This window comes from Miniopterus natalensis, chromosome 13, assembly GCF_054644295.1.
Source record: "Miniopterus natalensis isolate mMinNat1 chromosome 13, mMinNat1.hap1, whole genome shotgun sequence".
In the NCBI taxonomy this organism is placed as follows: Eukaryota; Metazoa; Chordata; class Mammalia; order Chiroptera; family Miniopteridae; genus Miniopterus; species Miniopterus natalensis.
In genome coordinates, this window is record NC_142093.1 from 59,043,798 (window position 1) to 59,062,528 (window position 18,731).

Below are 18,731 nucleotides of genomic sequence, written 5' to 3' on the forward strand. Positions count from 1 at the left end.
GCAGCTGCCTTGGTCCAGAGGACTCATTTTCAGGCGAGGAAACCAGGGGTCTGAGCTGCCAAGGCCACACCAGCTGCAAGAGGCAGGAGTAGGACAGGAGCCAGCAGCCCCCTGGGATGCATTGTATGGATATCACCACGTGCTCCACTTGGGGACAGGGTAGAACAAAAGCAGGCCATCTGCCTCAGGAAGGCCAGGTGCCCTCTCCTCATGAGCAGGGTGCCCTCTTTTGTCCTTTCTGTGTTTTTGAAAATGTGAACTGATTTCCAGCATTTAGATATTAAGAGATTTTGCTTCACACCCTGGGTTTCTGGATCCTTTGGGAAAATGACCAGAAGTTCCGCCTCCTTGGGAGCAGCGCTCCTTTGCAGGGGCTGAGTTCAGTCCCACGCAGCACTGAGCGCTCAGCCAGGGCAGCCCAGCCACTCTGCCTGGTCCTTCCAGGCCCGCTTTGCTCCTCTCCTCCTCTGTCTGGCCCCAGAGAGGCTCTGAGTTTGCTTCCGTGGGAGTGTTATCAGAAACCAACATTGGAATGGGTCGAGGTCAGAGGTCTGACTTTGCTAAGCTGACTTTTGTAACCTTGATGCCCATCTAACTGACTGAGGGCAGACCCCTCCCCACCATGGAAGGTCTTGCAAGTCTGCACCTGCAAATGCCAGCTTAGCCCTGTATCTGCCCCTGAGTGCACAATTTCCTGAATTGACTTGGCCTGAGAGTCCTCGGGGTTTCCAAGCTTGAAGTTTCAGGTGATCCGGGGTTTGCTCTCCTAAGATGACATACAGCCTGGTCCTAGGTGCTCCAGTAGGTCTCCTCCAGGTGTTAGGGTTCCTGGACCATGTCTGATGCTTCCATTCACACATCCCCACCTCTGCGACCGTGATGGTCATGCGCACCATGATGCCTGAACCCCAGAAAACTACGGGCTCTTCTGGGCCAGGTCCCAGGCTGGACTGATGGGTCAATTCATGTGTTTTATTTTAAAAGCCAGATTGTTTTTTCTTTGTCCTCTATTTACAGAGACGAAATAGATGCCTTAGAGAGACAAAAGGAAAACGTAGAAGATAAATTCATGGCTCCGCATCAGTTCTCTGATCCGGCTCCAAAGCAGTGAGTTGACTTAAGTTCCAGTGACTTAAACAGAAGAGAGGACTTGCTCTCTCACGAGGAGGGGACACTGTAGCCACCTGGAGCGGTGGCCAGTGGGTGGGCCCGTGTCTTCCACTGTATGACAGGTCACCTGTGTGCAGGTCCCTTCCAGCACAGACAGGATTTAGGGTTTCTTTCAGTTCCACCCTCCATACTCATGGCTATCCTACAGGGTATGGCAAATGCCAGCTGGCCATGAGCCTGTGTAAGGGGGAAAGGGGTCTCTGGTTTTAGAGCCATTAAAGCAGGAGTGTCAGGTTTTGTCTCAAGATTTCAGGACATAGAAAACCATGTTTCTGTTTTGGGAAGGAAGCTTGGGTCAGACACCTGAACCAGCACACATGATCTTCAGGCACAGGAACCTCCTGGCCTTGAACCTAAATTCTTCTGGATTCATGGGACCCCAGGGATATCCACAAACACTTCCTTTCTCCAGAGAACAGTAGGCTGGTTGTGGGCTGGCTCGGTCCCTGTCCAGCAGGGCTTCCCCTGGTCCTGGGCCTGAGCCCCAGGAGCTGGTCCTTCAGACGGTCCTGCCCCAGCCCAACTTTGAAGTCCGATCCCCGTGAGTCCTGCAAGGCCTCTCTGTGGAAGTCATAGAACCACAGAATTTCAGAGCCTCTTCCTGACCCCTCTGTTGACAGGAATCGAGGCACCGATGAGGAAATAGAGTGATTTGTGTGCACACAGTGCTGTTTCATGCAGAGCCAGGATTCAAACCCAGATGGGGTTGTTCTGTTAGGTCAGAGGACCTCCATTTCCAGTCAGCTGCAATGTATTACCCTTAAATTCACTGTTTTTATTTATTTTATTTATTTTTAATCCTCACCCGAGGATTTTTTTTCATTGATATTTAGAGAGAGTGGAAGGGAGGGAAGGAGGGAGGCAGAGTGAGAAGGAGAGAGAGAGGGAGAGAAACATCGATGTGAGAAAGACACATCCATTGGTTGCTTCCCATGCACCCTGACTAGGGCCCGGTATTGAACCTGCAACCCAGGTACATGCCCTTGACTGGGAATTGAACCCACTACCCATTGGCGCACAGGCCGATGCTCTAAGCACTGAGCCACGCTGGATGGGCAAGGGGCACTGTTTTCAATTCAAACGGCCCAATCTGCCCTGCCTCTTCCCCCACCCAGATTCCTCAGTGCCGGGAATGGGCAGTGTATCCCAGCCTATTTCACTTATTATTAACCATGGCAGCAAACGAGAAGGTCCCTGGCTCTTCCTGAAAGTGGCATTTTGCTGGGAACTTGGAGCAAACATGGGTTAGATTAGCGCAGAACCAGGTCCTGTACTCGGCACAGGCAGCCAAGAGCTGGGGGCTGTGTTTGAGGTTCTGTCTCCCGAGAGGCTAGCGTGGGTTTCTGCCACGATGAACGCTTCTCCCCATCCTGGGTCTGTGCTCATTAACGGCATATTAGGTTCTACCTCTGAGCCCCAGATACGATCATTGTGGTGATGGCAAAGAGGGCCCTCATTCTGAACCCCTAATTAACAGCCAACTTCCCAGGCGGGTGATGGAAATCCCAGCTCACTGTAGGGCACCCAGTGACCATTGGAGGGGTGGCCAGGGTTGGCTGTGACCTAAAAATCTACATCTAACTAGGAAAACCCGCTGGACAAAAGCCAAAGCTTTTGTCAAGTTCATCAAGCCAAAGAAAAAGCGTTCCAGAGAAGGACCAAAGCCCCCCCCAGACAGTGCTGCGTGTCCGCAGGAGCCCCTCGAGGCCACCCCATCGTGCTCACACTGGGCAGAAGAGCAAGACCCCCCCAGCGGGCCCGCAAGAAAAGGTAGGAGGGGCTGACCCGGCTGCAGGTGAAGTGAAGGGGGGGTGCCAGGCCTCCCTCCTGGGCAGGGTAGAACCAACGGGATAGCGTGCTGGGGGTGCACACGTGTGCATAGGAGCCTGAAGGGGGTGTGCTCCATGCAGGCACATCTGGCTCCTTAGGTATGTTAACAACCAAGTAGGAAACACAAACCCACCACAGTGTTGTGGCAGTTCGGTCCCAGAGCAAGGTAGTCACTTTAGCATGAGAAGCCTCATGCACGGTGTGCACTGTGGTAGGGACGTGAGTACCCAGAGCTGGTGCCCACAAGTTACCGCAGAGACAGGCTCCATAGTGTGTGTTTTTGGGTTTCCTCGTGTCTGCCAGGCCTAGAATAAGCGTTTCTGAAGGGAGATCCCGATGCATTTAACACGTAATGGACATACGCAAGGTCTTCAGCAAGGCCGTGTGTGGCTCTGACCTTGTCGTCACAGTGAAGAGCAGGTTGGGTTTTCTTCTCCCACCTGATCTGTCTTCTGGTCCTGACACCATGGGGTGCAGGCACCTTGTCATTGAGGGTGTCATCCGGAGTCTGCCAGAGGTTCTGAAATGTGCTGGGTGTATTTCACCAGATCTAAGAAGCTGTCAGTTAGAAGCTGTGCAATTGTGCGCACATGAGAAGAAAATAAGTTGGTCGTGGCAGCGACTGTTTTGTCAGAATTGCCACCTTGCCGACAGTGACTGCAGGACATGTTCGAAGCTAAGTCCTGATTTCAGAGAGGCTAAGGCTTAGGGAAACAATGTGCATCTTACCATCGATTAAACAAAGCCATTGCCTTAAACATGGTTTAATTTTGAAATTTGCTTTTAAATATCATTTTATAGATAATTTACCTATAAACCTGCCAAACGTGCACCCTGAGAAATTTAAATGTTGTGAAGGACACTAGGACTTTCTGAAGACCAGGCCCATGCCTCAGACTAGTGCACTTTCAGGGGCCGACGTTGCAGCCCAAAGGCTGATGATAAGCCGCCTCTTGAGTGTGACATGTGCACACGCCTTGCTAGATGACATTCACCACTTCAAGTCCTGGTGTGTCACTCAAAATGCAAAAGTGAAGCATGCACACAAACACACAGTTTGGGGACTAATGCTTGCATTCCCGGTCTTTACAGGAGATGAACTGGTTAAAACACTCACTGCAGGTTGAAGCTTACTAGCATTAGTTTTATCTAGACTGGTTCTGTGGCCTCAGGTTTTCATGCTGGCTACTTAATTTTTTTTATGTTTATCGCCTCAACTTGTGTATTGTCTAAGGTGAGCTAGTGAACTAAAGCAGCCTAGTTGAGCTAGCAAAACTTTCAGAGAAAAAAATGCTTGACTGAGCCAAACTGTTGTTTGGATCCATGAGTGAGCAGGTTAGTGGTAAACATTAGTAACGGCAGCCATGGAATGGGTGTTTTCTCTGGGCTCAGCACCCCTTTAGCTCGTTTATGCGCTGTATCTATTTTCCAGTCCTAACTGCCCTGTGAGGCAGGCACGCTTACTGTCCCCTTCTTGACAAGGTTAAGCACTTGCCCAGAGAATATGTGCTGGAGCCGGGGTCCGAACATGGGTCTGACAGATTACGGAGCCTGAACTCTTAACCACTGTGGGCAGTGCCTGCAGCTAAAGCTGCTTTGGTCCCTGAAGATGCTGAACAGACCTGGGCACCAGCATTGAAGTCTGTCCCTTATCCTGTGGTGTGAGCTGTGGCCACCACAGGTGCTGTGGAGAAAGAAACAAGAGGTTCCACCATGGACTTTAATCCTAAATCAGAAATGGGATAAATCAGTTATCTGAATGTATAGGGCATGTTCAGAAAGTGAGACCAGGTTCAGGAAGTTAGACCAAGTGTCTGCTCTGATAAGACTGATTTAAAGGTCATAAAGTGTAGGTTTGGATTAGAGGATGCGTAGGGGTCTAAATGTTGAGGGTGTTTTGGTATAAGAAGGAGGTATTTTCATCATTTTCAAATTCATCTTGCCATGAGAGGTTATTTTAAATGTACAAGAATTATTAGTGGCTCTGGCAGGTTTGGCTCAGTGGTTAGAGTGCGGGCCCTTGGACCAAAGGATCGTGGGTTCAATTCCCAGTCAAGTTCACATGCACCATTGCAGGTTTTCTGTCCCTGGGCAAGGTGCTTGCCGGAAGCACCCAATTGATGTGTCTCTCTCACATTGATGTTCCTCTCCTCTCCTCTCCTCTCCTCTCTCCTCTCCTCTCCTCTCCTCTCCTCTCCTCCCCTCTCCTCCCCTCTCCTCTCCTCCCCTCTCCTCTCCTCCCCTCCCCTCCCCTCCCCTCCCCTCCCCTCCCCTCCCCTCCCCTCCCCTCCCCTCCCCTCCCCTCCCCTCCCCTCCCCTCCCCTCCCCTCCCCTCCCCTCCCCTCCCCTCCCCCCTCCCCTCCCCTCCCCTCCTTCCCTCCCCTCTTCTCCTCCTTCCCTTCCACTCTTCTCCTCCTTCCCTTCCACTCTCTCTAGAAATCAATAGAACAAAATTTCCTCAGGTAAGGATTAAAAAAAAAAAAAAGAATTCTTAGAGAAAGGTTCAGGTGGACTCTCTCATTGCAGCAGGCCAGGAACATATCACAAAGTGTTCCAAGGTCTGTACCAGGAGCAGGAGCCAGTTGTGTGTGAGCTGAATTGTCTGGGAGTCTGTCATTAAAACAAATGAGAAGGAAAAGTCAGGTCCTAAATTTATATGCGTTCTCATTCAGTAATTCAGCACATTGGGACTGGAAATAGCCTAACGGGTCGGCTCCGCGGGGAACATGGAGTTCTCCTCGCTGCTCAGTGAAGCACAGGCTCCGGGACGCCGGTGAACTAACTGAACGGAGCCCGGGCAGCAGTGGCCCCGGGCCCTGGCTCTGGCTCTGCCCTGGGCGGCGTTTCCTTCTCTCTTGGGCTGGACAGGATTCCGATTTCCCTGCGCACTTAGCTAATGTAGTGGCATTTGCTGTTATTCATTTCATTTATTTGCCGTTTTGTGTGTTTTTTCCTTCCTCTCTTGGCTTATCCAGGGGATGGCAATGTAGGAACAAGGCGCAAAAAGAGTCCCTTTCTGAGAGGCAAACCCAAGGACAAAGACAAGCCTCCAGCGGCCCGCCCGGCTTTCTCTAGACGCCTGCGGTTCTGGTCGGCTTCTGTCCTACCAGCCTCCTCTAAATAGCCTCTCCCTTCCTCAGACACTGGAGGTTTCCAATATTTCCCTCTACCAGTGTCTTCTCATGTCCCCTCCTTCATTTCTGAAATTCAAAAAACCCGACACATCAGTACCTAAAGGCCAGATGACACAGAGTGGACCCCTCCTCCTGGCCCCAATTCCCAGCCAAGCTGAGAGCAGCCAGTGTGGACTCCGATTTCAAAGAAGATGAGCTGTCACCCTCTGGATCGTGCTCCAGCGCAACACAATGCTAGGGGAGCCTCGGGACATCACCCACAGGTCCTCGGGCCGGGATGTCCATGCTCAGTCACTCCCCTGGCCAGGTGCTGACCCTCTCTCCCACCGGCAGGCTTGTATGTCCTGCCCGGCCGTGTGCAATGCAGAACTGATCAGCCCGGAGTGTGACTGTATGACCCTGTTGAGGTCCCCTGACATCTTGGATGCAGGTGTTAGAGCTGCAATGGACAGACAGAGCATCAGCACGTGGTCACCGTCAGGGCCGGGACACGGTCCACAGGGGCCACTAGCTCCTGCAGTGTTTCCTGTCACCATCCTTGTGCCATCTCGCGATTTCTGGCATGTCTGTATCACCTCTGTGATTACTCACATATTTTCCCTCCAATCGATTCTTCGCTGCCACTTAAATTTATTTTATGACTTACACCATGTTGAAGTCAGTCGAGTGGCGCTGACTTGGCCTCACGCACCTGCTCTGACTCCTGGGCTCCTGCGTCCTGTCCTCCGTCCACCTGTCTGTCCGCCTGTCTCCCAGCAGCTGTGGGAAGTGCGCGGTTTCTCTGCCATCGCTGCCTCTGCCCATCTCCGCCTCTCCTCTGCTCCTCGTGTCACCTTCACCCAGTGGACGCCTGTCTGACTCACTCCACCAGACTTGCCTTGCTTCCCACCAAGGTTATCTTTCAAAATCCAAACTTTCCCCTGATTTCAAGTTGTGAGACTTGGGTGCTTGAGACTTCCCAGTGAGTCCAGACACTGAGTGGCTGAGGGGCGGGGACAGGTCCCTGGGAGAGGGTGGGGAGGGGCAGGAACCTGACCTTGGCGTGGCTCTGGGTCCACAGCCCATGGGCTGCGTGGAACAGGGCACTGTGCAAAAAGCGCTGTCCTGATGCTCCCAGGAACTTCACCTGCAGAAACTTATGACTTGTACTTGGAGAGCCTGTCCCCTTTCCTGATATTGGGTAGTGAAGATCTTTTTGTTTTATACCTCAATGTTTTTTTAAAATAGGGTTTTATTTAACTTTGAGGAGAGTATGTGTTCACAGTAGGAAATTCAGAAATGACAGAAAAGCACAACTACAAGGTAAATGTCATTTTTGCAGGCGGTGTCACCATGCAGAGATGGAGACATCGGTGTCACCATGCACAGATGGAGACGCCTCAGACAAGTTACTGGGTGGCAACAAACTCCTCTCTCAGATCGTGACGGATGCCTATTGGCAGGGTGCACATTCTGGGCCTTGAGGGCCTTGACCATGGTCCTGAGCAGACACCTACCTGTCAAGGTCCTTTTAATCCAGGGATTCGAGTGACACACAGGTACACAGCAGGTGTGCCCAATAGTTAATGTGTTGGATTTTTCAATGTTTTGTTGAGCCTCTTGAGTTTGTCCTTTATTTTCTCCCAGCTGCTCGGGGCTCACAGTGGGATCTATCCTTGGAGCCGAGGCCGGCCTCCCGGGGACCCCAGCACAGGCCTGCAGCCTGAGCCTCCTGTGCAGACCACAGCCCACGAGGCGCAGCCCAGCTGTTCTCCCTGCGGTCCGTGTGCCCTGCTGCCTCTGCTGTCAGGACTCGGGGTGACAGCCCCGCCTCGGCATGGGATCTTGCGACCCCATTTCTCACTGTCTTTCTCTGCCCCAGGCCCCAGGGACCTAATACCGAAGCCAGTGGCCCTGCACAGAGGCAGCCTTCACCGCACGGAGGCCTTGGCTACCCCCACCATGAAGCCCCGGCCATCAGAGCTGGGCTCCCAGACCTGCTCCTCCTCAGCCATGACTACTACCCCTTCCAGCTCCACCCCCATCTCCTGGGACCAGGCGACACCCCAGGTGAGTCACAGGTCCCTCCAGAAGCAAGATGCATGAGCATCTGGGGCCCAAGGTCATTCCTGGAGACCCCAGCTCTCAGAGGCGGGAGGGGTCTCTCAGACTGAAGGGTGGTCAGCAGATGGGCTAAGCTGTGGACAGATTTGGTGTCACACAGACACAGGTCCTGACCTCAGCTCTGCCTGCAGCTGTGTGACTTTGCACAGATAACATCACCATCTGGAGGCCCAGTCTTCAGCCCCTAGTGGGAAAGCCTAGAACCCACCTCCGCCGTGCAGGAATTGGTGGCACCAAGGAGCTCCAGAACGGAGGTGAGCCAGAGTTTGGGCTAAACTCACGCAGCACTGGAGGTTTATTCTCCAGGGAAGAGACCTAGCAGCATCTCTGAACTGGAGGTCGGTTGATAGAGTGGAGGGCAGGTGTCCTAAACTGAAAAATGGGGGGACTCAGGGAAGGGTTTACAACTTGAACGTCTCCCAGGATGCCATAGCCATGCATGTTCACACCTCAGGATGTGATAGTCAAATGCTCCTCAAGTCACCTGAGTAGGTGGAGAAATTCCCAGCAGAACAGTCTAGTCCCATCTTGCCAGGTGAAGCCCATGAAGGTTCAGAGACCCCAGGCACCTGAGGAGGACCTGCAACACCAGAGAGAAACTAGTGTGAGAGGTGACAGAGTCATGGTCAGAGACAAAAGCTTTAAGATGCCTGGAGCAGGACACTGCAGAGCAGCGCTGTCCTGATGCTCCCAGAACTCCACCTGGATGTTATTAAATGGAACAGTCGGGGAAAAGCACTTAAAATATGCAAACAGAACGGGAAAAATAAAGCTTAAAACTGAAAGAGACACTCTGCTTATAACTTAGAGATGAAAATATCTGAAGACAGCAGGAAGAGCTGAAAATGATTGCCCCTGGGGTGTTAGAAACTGATGAGAACATGAAGGGATATTCGTTTTCATAATGATACCACCCACTGGACTCTTGGAAGCATGGCCTGCAGAACCCTGGTTTGACAAGCCAAGAAAAGATAGGGCCCCTGCCCCCAAGGCAAGCCTAGGTTAGCTCCAGGACCTGGTCCCTGCTGTTTACAAATCAGAAGCACCCCTGGGAGAAGAAGAGTTGGGTGAGCACAGGCAGCCAGACAGTCCTCCTGCGCTCCTGACCAGACACTGAGAATGGCAGTCCCTTACTGTTGGGTGTCAAGGAAACTGTGCCATGTATGGCTGGGCAGCCATGCTCAGGTGTCCACTGTCAGCAGTCAGTAGTCTGCCCCAGTCTCCCAGGCTCTGTGGTTCAGAAACCCTGCCTGGCTGGAGCAGGAGCTGACTTGCACAGCTTGACCTCCCCTCAGACTTGCAGCGGCTTGTGGGACTCCAGGCCTGGCCCTCCAGGCTCGCCCAGGGGCTGTCTCCACTGGGATCCCACCCTGAGCCAGAGCCCACACTTGTTCATATGCCTGCAGAGCCTGTCCGAGGGGCTGTCACACTGCAAACAAAGTGCTGCCCACTGTGATTCCCTGGCAGCATGGTTCTCATGCTCAGGTGGATGCAGAACTGTCTGCAAAATGGGGGAGACCCCGGTGTCATTTTGGAGGAAATCTGGGGCTGCTGTCAGCACAGGGCAGTGTAGTCCTTCCCAGGGAAAGAGCAGTGCCTGGTGGCCTATGGGTTCCGTCTGTTTCTGGTTAGGAGCTGCTGGTGCAGGGCTCCCTCTCTAGGGACCCAGCATCCTCCCTCAGGTGGTGGATTCTTTCCTTCTGCTTCCTCCAGCCACCTGAAGAGAACAAGGCCCCAGGAGAGCTTTGCTTTCACAGCCTCTGCTTTAGGTGTAGCCCCCCTCCCGGTTGGTGGGGCTCCCAGGGTACTAAGTATCAGCTCCTTCTGGTGCTTTATCCTCAGGCCAGACACTGCTTCCATTTGCTGTCCCAGTCATTGCACAGGCAGAGAGCAAGGCTGTCCCAGCAGGAGCAATGGGGGAGGGAGAGTACAGACAAGAGCACAGGCAGGTCCTAAGGATCCACACGTCTCCCTCTTCCAGGCACTGGACACAGCCACCACTCAGGTGCTGGGCAGGAGTCAGAGGTGGCCTCTGACAAAGGACCGCAGTTTCCCCATGGGTGGTCCAGGTCCCCTGACTCAGCCTTATTTTCACCATAGGCTAGAATTCAGATGGCAGCTCTGTGAGTGGTCCCTGGAGCTCAAGTTCACCAGCCACAGGCAGCACAGTGAGTAGTTGGTGCATGTGCCCTTCAGCCTGGGTTCTCAGACCTGTTTCTGTCAATAGGATTTGTCCTTCAAGCTGTTCTCTGTGGAAGTCCACACACAAAATAGGTGGAAGTGGAGCTGTTATGCTGAAGTGGGAATAGGGGACCCACAGTTCCTCAACACTCCTTCCCTGCCCTCCTATGGGCCTAAGCATGCAGCTTCTGCTTACAAACCTCCAGTGATGGGGAAGTCACTACCTACCAAGTGCCCTACTTCTAAGGCTCTGGCTGCCCTTGCTTGAAGAAAGGCCATGTGACCCATGCAGAGACCACTGATTGCATGGAGGTCACGCTATCCTCACCTGGAGTTTAGTTGCCTAGAGTAGCTCCAAGTTGTAAATTCAATCTCAGAAATTGTTAGAAACACTTGCCATCTGATTTCGGCATGTTGTCAATTTCTGCAGAAGGGAAATGGTGAATTAGACCAGCCTTCTCAAAAATTAAGTTGCTTTGGGTTTTTGCAATTTCTGAAAAACAAACTCCTAGAAGGGTGGGAAGCTAAATTTTTAATTAAAACAAAGCCTCAGAGAGTTCACACTGGACTCAGCTTCTGGAGTGATCAACAGTAAGCGTAGGAGCGAGCGTCATCTCCTGCCCTCTCCATTGCCTGAAGCGATGAATGGTGCTGGCACTGATCACTCAGACATAGACACTTACAGCTTCCGGCAAGGGCAGGCTCTGGTGAAACTGCTGGACACCACGGAGCCCTCCCTCCTGGCCCTGGGTGGAGGGTAACAGGACGGAGGAGTCGCCTCCCCTCTTGTGAGCTTCCCGAGCAGCCAGGTTCATGCTTCATCAGCTGAGGAAAGGAGAAGGCAGCAGAGGGCTTTGCAGCAAGGGCTCGGACAAACAGGCATTTTCGGATCCCGTTGATTTGTATCACGGTTGCCTTTCAGTGACACGTCCTTTTCAAAGAGAAAGGTGGATTTTTTAGTTGAAACTTTCCCTTCTCAAAGAGGGGACTTGCTCTGCTTCTATGCGCTTCAGGAAAACCAAGTATTTGGGGCTCAGCCCCACGCGCCGTTGCTAACAGGTGTTTTCCAGAGGCCTGCTGTTTGCAGGGCCCGCCGGCACTTGGGACCTGGGTGCCCTGTGGACCCGGTCAATCCAGAGCAGACTGCTTGGTGGGCTGGGAAGCAGGGCATCTCCTGGTGAGTCCCCGGTTCTCAGTGCAGCTCAGCTCTGCACAAGATGTGAGCAGGGATGATGAAGCGTGTCCCTGTCCCCCAGCTGTCCGTGTGCAGCCGGACAGACACTGATGATACCTGGGGCAGGCCCCTGATTCTGCATGTGCTGGAGAAGTGGGCCAGGAGGGGAGGTCTGCAGGCCTGGAAGGGACAGCCTGCCCCTGGCAGGGGTGGTGCCCCCTCCCTGCAGCTGGTGCTCACCCTCTGACCCGAGGGAGCAGAGGGTGAGCCTGGTTCTCCCAAATCGTCACTGTGAAGGTTGATTTCTTTCCCCTCTCAGGCAGATGTAAACGTGGGACAGAGAGGAGCTGAAGAGCAGCAAACCAAGAAGAGTGCAGACTTCTTTCCTCCTGAGGGCCCTGTCCCCGCCCCCATGGACCACGGAGGGGAAGTGGGCTGCGCACAGCACAGGCTACATTGTCCACACGTGGACACATGACCTGCCATGTCCTGGCCCCTGCCCTCACCAGGCGGCACTTCCCTGGTCTAGGCAGGGTGTCTCCACCTGTGTTCCAGAAAGCTCTTTGCGGTAATAATGGTGGGCACCCCCCAACCCCCAACCCCAGAGCAGACCTTTTGTCTATACTGGAGTTTTGTGTGAGATTTTCTGTATTAACAAAACTGTTTGAGGCCACAGCCCTAGACCTCACACACATAGAAGTTGTTGTTCCTGAGAGCCCACTGTGTGTGGTACCCACCACTCAGGTGAGGCTGGACTCCTCCTGGGAGAGTCGAGAGCAACTCGAAATCTGTCCTTCCTGAGGCCATTTGCCAGAACTTGGGCAGGGTCATTAGTTGTTTTCGGATTGGATGGTTTAGTGTGGGCTGTACTTGGCATCAGCGCTGTAGGTTAAGTGTTGTCATTTCCTTTCAGTGCCCTGGGCAGGTAGCCTAGAGAGCAGCTGGAATTGGACCAGTGACAGTTCCCCTCCTAGCCTGAGGGTAAGTCCACCTTGCCTGCTGTGTGCTTTTCAGCGGACCTGGATCTTTGGTTCTGGCTGTATATTGTTTGTATGATTTAAAAAATACAATTAGTGAGGTTTTTCAAAGCATGTTGCGTTTGCATTCATAGGGCCACATCACGCAACTTCAAGCTCAGGCCTGGGGGTTTGAACAGATTTGGGTTCAAATCCCTTCTCCACTGACCAGCTCTGTGCACCTGGGAAAGCAACCCATTCTCTGAGTCTGAGTCACTTCAGCTTCGGGATGGGGACAGTGCCAGCAGTTCCAGTACATGGTGCGCAGAGGACACAGTGAGTGACTTTGATTCCTTTTTGATGTTTAAAGTTTGTTTATTCGTGCAGAAAGTGGTCTGCACTGTCCCAGGCTAATGAGCATGGTACTTACAGCTGTTGATAAATTAAGCTTTAGAAGGAACTTTCCACTTTTATCCCAAGTTATTTTGTTTTTAAATGCCAGTGTAAATTCTAGAGAATTCCAGAATGCCCTGGACGCCCACAATGCCAGCGTGGGAGAAGTGTGCTCTGGGTTCCTAGGCAGGGTTCTCTCTGTGCTCAGGGAGCCAGAGGCAGCACAGAGCCCACTGGAGGCCGGCAAGCGAGATTAGGAGACTGAAGTGTGTTCCTGTGTGTCCCCTCCCCTGACCCAGTTTCCTCCGATGAGCTCCACTGCAGATCCAAGAGCTTCAGCAGTGAAGACCTGACTCGCAGCAGGGACACAGCCACCCTGCCCCGGGATGCCAGCACCCCAGGACGCACTGCCCTCAGCTGCCATGAGTACCGCCACCCCGGAACTTACCTCTCCTCCAGCAGGGCATCCAGAAGAGGGGTGCGGCCCAGCCCCAGGCCTGGGTGCAGCCCTGTACCTCCCTGAGCAGTGAGATGCTCACCCTGGAGGAGTTCCTGGAGGACAGTGACCAGGGCTCTCCCACTGCTGTGAGAGGCCTGGGAGCACTCTCCTCCCTCACTCCCTCAGATGGACCAGGACCAGAGGTAGGGACCTTGACAACAAAGTCACAGAGAGGGATGGGACTGGGGGTGGTGCAGCCTGGCTCAGATGGGGAGCAGAACCACTAGCCAGAAGATCACAGCGTGCTGTCAGCCAGCCCAGACCAGGAGACTGTTTCCTCCCCTGTGAAGTGAGTGACAGAACTGTGTTGCCAACATGGGTGTGGGAGGGTGTGTGCCCACCCCCGGAGCTCCCCTGAAGACGTGGTCAGCACCCACTTGAGAGTTAGCATCTCCCACTAGGTGTGCGGCAGAGCCCTGAACACCTACCTATTCTGAACCTTCACCAGCAGAGTGTGGCAGATTTTTTTCTGTAAAGGGCCAGATAGTAAATATTTTAATCATTTAAAATGTAAAACTGTTTTTAGCTCACAGGCCATACAAAAATAAGGCGCAAGCCAGAGGTGGCCGCAGCTCGAGCGCCCTGAGGTCTGTGCTGCAGCTCCGCCCCCGGCCGTCAGCTGTGGGGACACCCTCCCGGCTCAGGGCAGCTTCCTGCAGCCGCAGGGGCACCTCACACAGCTCTGGCCAGGAGCTGCCGGGTCACCGCTTCTGGGTCACCCCATGGATGAAATGCGTGCCTTACAGTCTCATTCCCTTAAACACACACAGTGGGACTTTCTCTGGCCACACTGTAAGTTCTGTGGCCTGCGTTAGTAGAGCCCAGTGACACAGCGAATTCAAAGTATCTGTTCAGTCGGTATTTCTGGAGCGTGTCCTATGTGTAGGCAGCCCGGGGGATGCCTGCTCTCAAAACAACAGAGTAAACCGGCTCATCAGCAAGTTTTATCATAGACTCGCCCTGTGCCTGGTCCTGTATCGGCCTGAAAGGAAATATGTATCCTGGTCTCTGCTCTCCAGTTGTTTCTGTCTACAAAGCACTCTGCGCCCGGAGCTGCAGAAAAACCAAAGCCCTGCCCTCAGGAAGGTCACGGTCTGAAGCCGTGGCCCCCACATGCAGGCCTGAGCCACACTCCCCTGGGCTGCCTGGACCCAGGCCGGCCTGCCGTTTCTGAGTCAGGAGCGCAGAGGGGGGCTCCCTGAGAATCTGCATTCCTGCCAAGTGCCCAGATGATGGCTTGTCCTTTTCAGCCTAAATGAGACCAAAGCATCCTCCCTGCAGGAGCCGGTTGTGGAAACGTATGCTCCTCTCCTGAGAGCCGCCCCCACCTCCCTCCATCTCCCCACTGTGCTCACCCCACTAACCTGTCGCCCTCCCCTCCCTGAACAGGCCTGAAGACGTGGAAGTCACAATGGTGCCCGTGCCAGGCCTCCACTCCGTGAGTGTTGATGCTGGGAGGGGTGTGAGAAGATGGGCCCCCTGGGTGGTCAGAGAGGGCAGACTCATGAAGCTGGGTGTCAAAGGTTTAGAAATCTGCAGAGAGGGGCTGGGTGGTGGGAAGGTGGCTGCAGAGTCAGACAGCTGTGGGTTCCAGTCCTCAATCTGTCCCTTTCTCAATGTGGGACCTGCTTGACCTTTGTGACCTCCGTTGCCTTACCTATTACAGGTTGTCCTAGTACAGCCTTGCAAGGGTGCTTTGAGAACTGAATGAGGTTTTGGGGGAGGGAGGGGGGATGGTTTCATTCTCTTACGATTACACCTGTGGCTTCTAGCATAGTGCCTGGCACATGGGAAGCAGCTGATACATGGTACCTGTTGATATTAATGACCACAGGTCTCACTGCACAAAAACCCGGGATATGTGACTCCCAACCTGCACGCAAAACAGCAGACTGTGTCTCTGTCAAGTTGAGTGTCCAGATGTCTTCCTGGGCCAGGAGTTGCTGGTAGGTGCAGGTGGTTCTGGGCTGCTGAGCCGTCCCACAGACAGACGCTCCCAGACATGGGTCCAGCGGGCTGGAGTCTGACTCCATCCTTGGTGAACCCCAACTGCATGCACTCACTGCCTTTCCTCTTCTCATGGTGTCCATCTGCCTCAGGAGACACCTCCACCAGGCTCCTCCAGGCTCTGCTTGGTGGGAATGAGGAACAGATGGAAACCATTGCTGTGCTCAGGCCTCCAGCCCTGACCGTCCCATCCAGTGGAAGCGTCTGTGGAAAGTCCTCTCCCTCTCTGGGTCTGTTTTCTTGCTGGTGAAGTTAGGGGGCTGCCTTGCTTTTCTTCCTGATCCATGTGTGGCCCCAGCCCCACCATCCTGACCATGGGCAGTGTGTGTGGAAAGGCCCAGCAGGAGCCAGAACCTTCAGTCCTGGCCACATGGCCTGCACAGGGGTGTCCTGGGTGAATGAGCCTCTACCAGGACTCTCCTGGCCTTTCTCCAGCCTCTCAGTTCTTCCTCTTTTCTCTGTAGGACACTCTCAGCTGCCGGGATGACCTGCTATGTTACCTCTTCCGAAAGGCCGATGTCCCAACCATCCGAGGCCAGCCCGGGCCACCTGCCAGGAGGGAAGGGGCTGGGATGCCCACCAGCTCTGTAGCCCCACCATCAAGATGGTTGTCAACACCTCCGAGAGGAAGCTCCTGGAACTGGAGCAGCATGTGAAGCCCATCTTGAGACCTGCTGAGGCCGAGGCCCCACCCAGTGCCCCCTGAGGCAGGCCCACCCTGCCAGAGCCTGTCTCTGGGCACACCCCAGCAGGCCACAGTGCCCCCAACCTCCCACATGCCTGCCAGCCAGAGTGTGTCACTGAGCTGGGCCTTCTGTCAGGCCTCAGCCACCCTACTTCTGGCCAGTGGGCCAGAGGCTTGCAAACTGGAGCCCCCTGAAAATCCAGGGATTCTGAGACCTCAGGGCACAAGGGAACATGCAGCCACACCCACAAAGCCCCACACCCCCAGCTCCCACACCCTAGCCCAGGAGAGAACCCCACTTGTGGGAGAGACTGCTAGCTCCTGTCAGGGCCCAGGGCCCTGAAGCCGACCACTGAACATGAGGTGCTTCTTGTTGGCTCCCCCAAAGGAGGAGAGGCTGGCTCCCCCGCAGCATCCACCACAGCCCCAGCCATTGCCACTGGCGGTGGTGGCAGCAACGCCCAGCTCCAGGACTTTACCTATTACAGCTGGCACGATGGGTCCATGAGAGGGCCATGGAGGGGCTCCCTGCCAGGAGCCCGGGCAGGACTCCCCACTTGGCTTCCCATGCCAGCTGGGTCCCTGAGGACTTCAGTCATGGGAACAAGTCAAAGAGCACCAGGCCGGTGTCCCCAGTCCCGGGTGGGCCAACATACAGTGTGGAACAGTATGGAGTACGGCTGTGTACCACGCTCTCCTGGACCAGCAGCTCCTGAGCCTTAAAACCACCCATCCGCCTTCTGACGAAAGCCTTCTTTACATTTGCCCGTGGTGTCCTGAAAGGACTCCCATCAGGAGTCTCACCTGTGAAGCTTTTTGGGGGGACACCCTATAGTTATGTTCCACTGAACTTTGCCACGGGGAGCCTCACCTGCTCCCATGTGTATTTGGCCAGCTTCCTGACACACAGTTTCCTGTTTACTAAAGGTGCTCTTCTTGAACGTACTAAACCTGGTGGTTTTGGTTTTATAAAGATTTTTTTCCTTTTGAGTTCAAATGCTGGGAAAGAAATGGGGTCGATTTTAGGGCCACTTTGGGGTTTGTATTAAATAGCTACTCATGGTGGACACAAGGGTGGGGTTGTAATAATATGAGAAAGAGTGGAATTGAGTCCTAGTTGTCCTCACTGCTCATCCATGGCAGTGTTGATGGGTGTCGGGTTATCTGGGCTCTCGGGACTCCCTGCGTCATCCCCCAGTCTCCTGGCCCCTGGAATCTACAGCTCCGTTTGCCACAAGGTCAGAGAATGTGAAAGTGAGGTTTTCCTGTTCACCATGGAGCGGATTTTTTCTGGACCTGTGTTTAAGTTCCTGTAAGTCAGATACCATTTTGATACGGGATTTATTTCACAGTAGTAGCTCAGCTTAAAGTCATCCTTTGGATTTTTCCAAGGCTCCCCCACCAGGGAGAGCTCGATCTGGAGTTTAGGCCTTGGAGGCGTCTCAGAATAGATGCTCAAAGGTGAGGGTGGGAGGAAGGCATGTAAATATCCTCACCGGGCCCAATCTTCTAATGGTTTTTTGTCCAGCTGCTGCCTCCATGTCCCTTCCTTCTTCACCAAACCTCTTCTGTACAAGTGTCCCCTCCTGCCTCCTTTCCCCTTTCCCGAGGCTCTGCAGTCTGTCCTAGCCGACCGCTCAGCAGGAGCTGCCACCAAGAATGCTTTGAGCCAAACTGAGCAGCAGCACCTGCAAGCTGTGTCCCATGCAGGCTTTTGCAGGACCTGACCCCTGGCCAGTCACTCCTTGGAGCTCTCAGCCTCTCTCTCATGGTTCTCTCCGCTCTGGAACAGCTCTCCAGAGCTCACACTTGCCAGTCGCTCAGTCATTCACTCCTTCCTCCCACAAACATTCATTGGAAGTCCTGTGAGCTCACTCCTGGGTTCCACCTTCCAGGCAGCTCCCTCCATGCCCCCTTCAGGGCTTACCCCACCCTACTCCCCCTCTGTCAGTTCCCACTCTGCCCCTCCCACTATTGAGTGTGAGTGTTGGGGGTGGAGATTAGGATGTAGAAGCCCTAAAGGAGTGATCAGGCCCATTGCTGAGGGGCTGGCGCTTAGTGCCTCTTTGTCCATAACTGGACACAGTGGGCAATTCCAGGGCAAGAGGAAACCCCTCTTCCACACATGCTCAGTCATGGTTCTATTACACTTAAGTTCACACACACACACACACACACACACACATTTATAATCCTCACCTGAGGACATGTTTTTTTGATGATTTTGAGAAAGGAGACATCGATGTGAGAGAGAAACATCCATCAGTTGCCTCCCACACACACCCTGACAGGGGATGGAACCCTCAACCTTTTGGTGTACAGGATGGGCCAATCAACTGAGCACCTGGCCAGGGCAAGTTCACTTACATTTAAAAGGTAATTCTGTTCCAGAGTGGAAAATCAGTACCCCCTGCCCCAAAAGGAAGGTACTTAAATGAAAACAACTACATAGAAAACCAAGGAGTGTTATTAAATTTTAATTAGCACCAATTGCCTGCAGAACAGCCTCTGGGTTACAAGGGAAGATTAACAAGAATTACCGTGGCGCTCAGGACATACTAGCCCCCAAATGAGACTTTCTCCTTAGTGTAAGACGATG

General features: G+C 53.6%; 1 protein-coding gene across 1 annotated transcript in view; it reads left to right on the forward strand.

Moving 5' to 3' along the window:
• The window catches only part of LOC148091719 (protein Daple-like), a 58,276-nt gene extending 41,421 nt beyond the window's left edge, over window positions 1-16,855 (forward strand). The window contains 15 exon segments of the mRNA XM_087823780.1: window positions 1,018-1,107; window positions 2,756-2,940; window positions 7,996-8,183; window positions 9,125-9,132; window positions 10,307-10,319; window positions 10,357-10,405; window positions 12,506-12,577; window positions 13,241-13,378; window positions 13,381-13,526; window positions 15,912-16,035; window positions 16,038-16,149; window positions 16,151-16,542; window positions 16,545-16,637; window positions 16,640-16,778; window positions 16,780-16,855. Coding sequence (XP_087679906.1) covers window positions 1,018-1,107; window positions 2,756-2,940; window positions 7,996-8,183; window positions 9,125-9,132; window positions 10,307-10,319; window positions 10,357-10,405; window positions 12,506-12,577; window positions 13,241-13,378; window positions 13,381-13,526; window positions 15,912-16,035; window positions 16,038-16,149; window positions 16,151-16,542; window positions 16,545-16,637; window positions 16,640-16,778; window positions 16,780-16,855 — 1,825 coding nt within the window.
• Window positions 16,856-18,731: the final 1,876 nt, after the last annotated feature.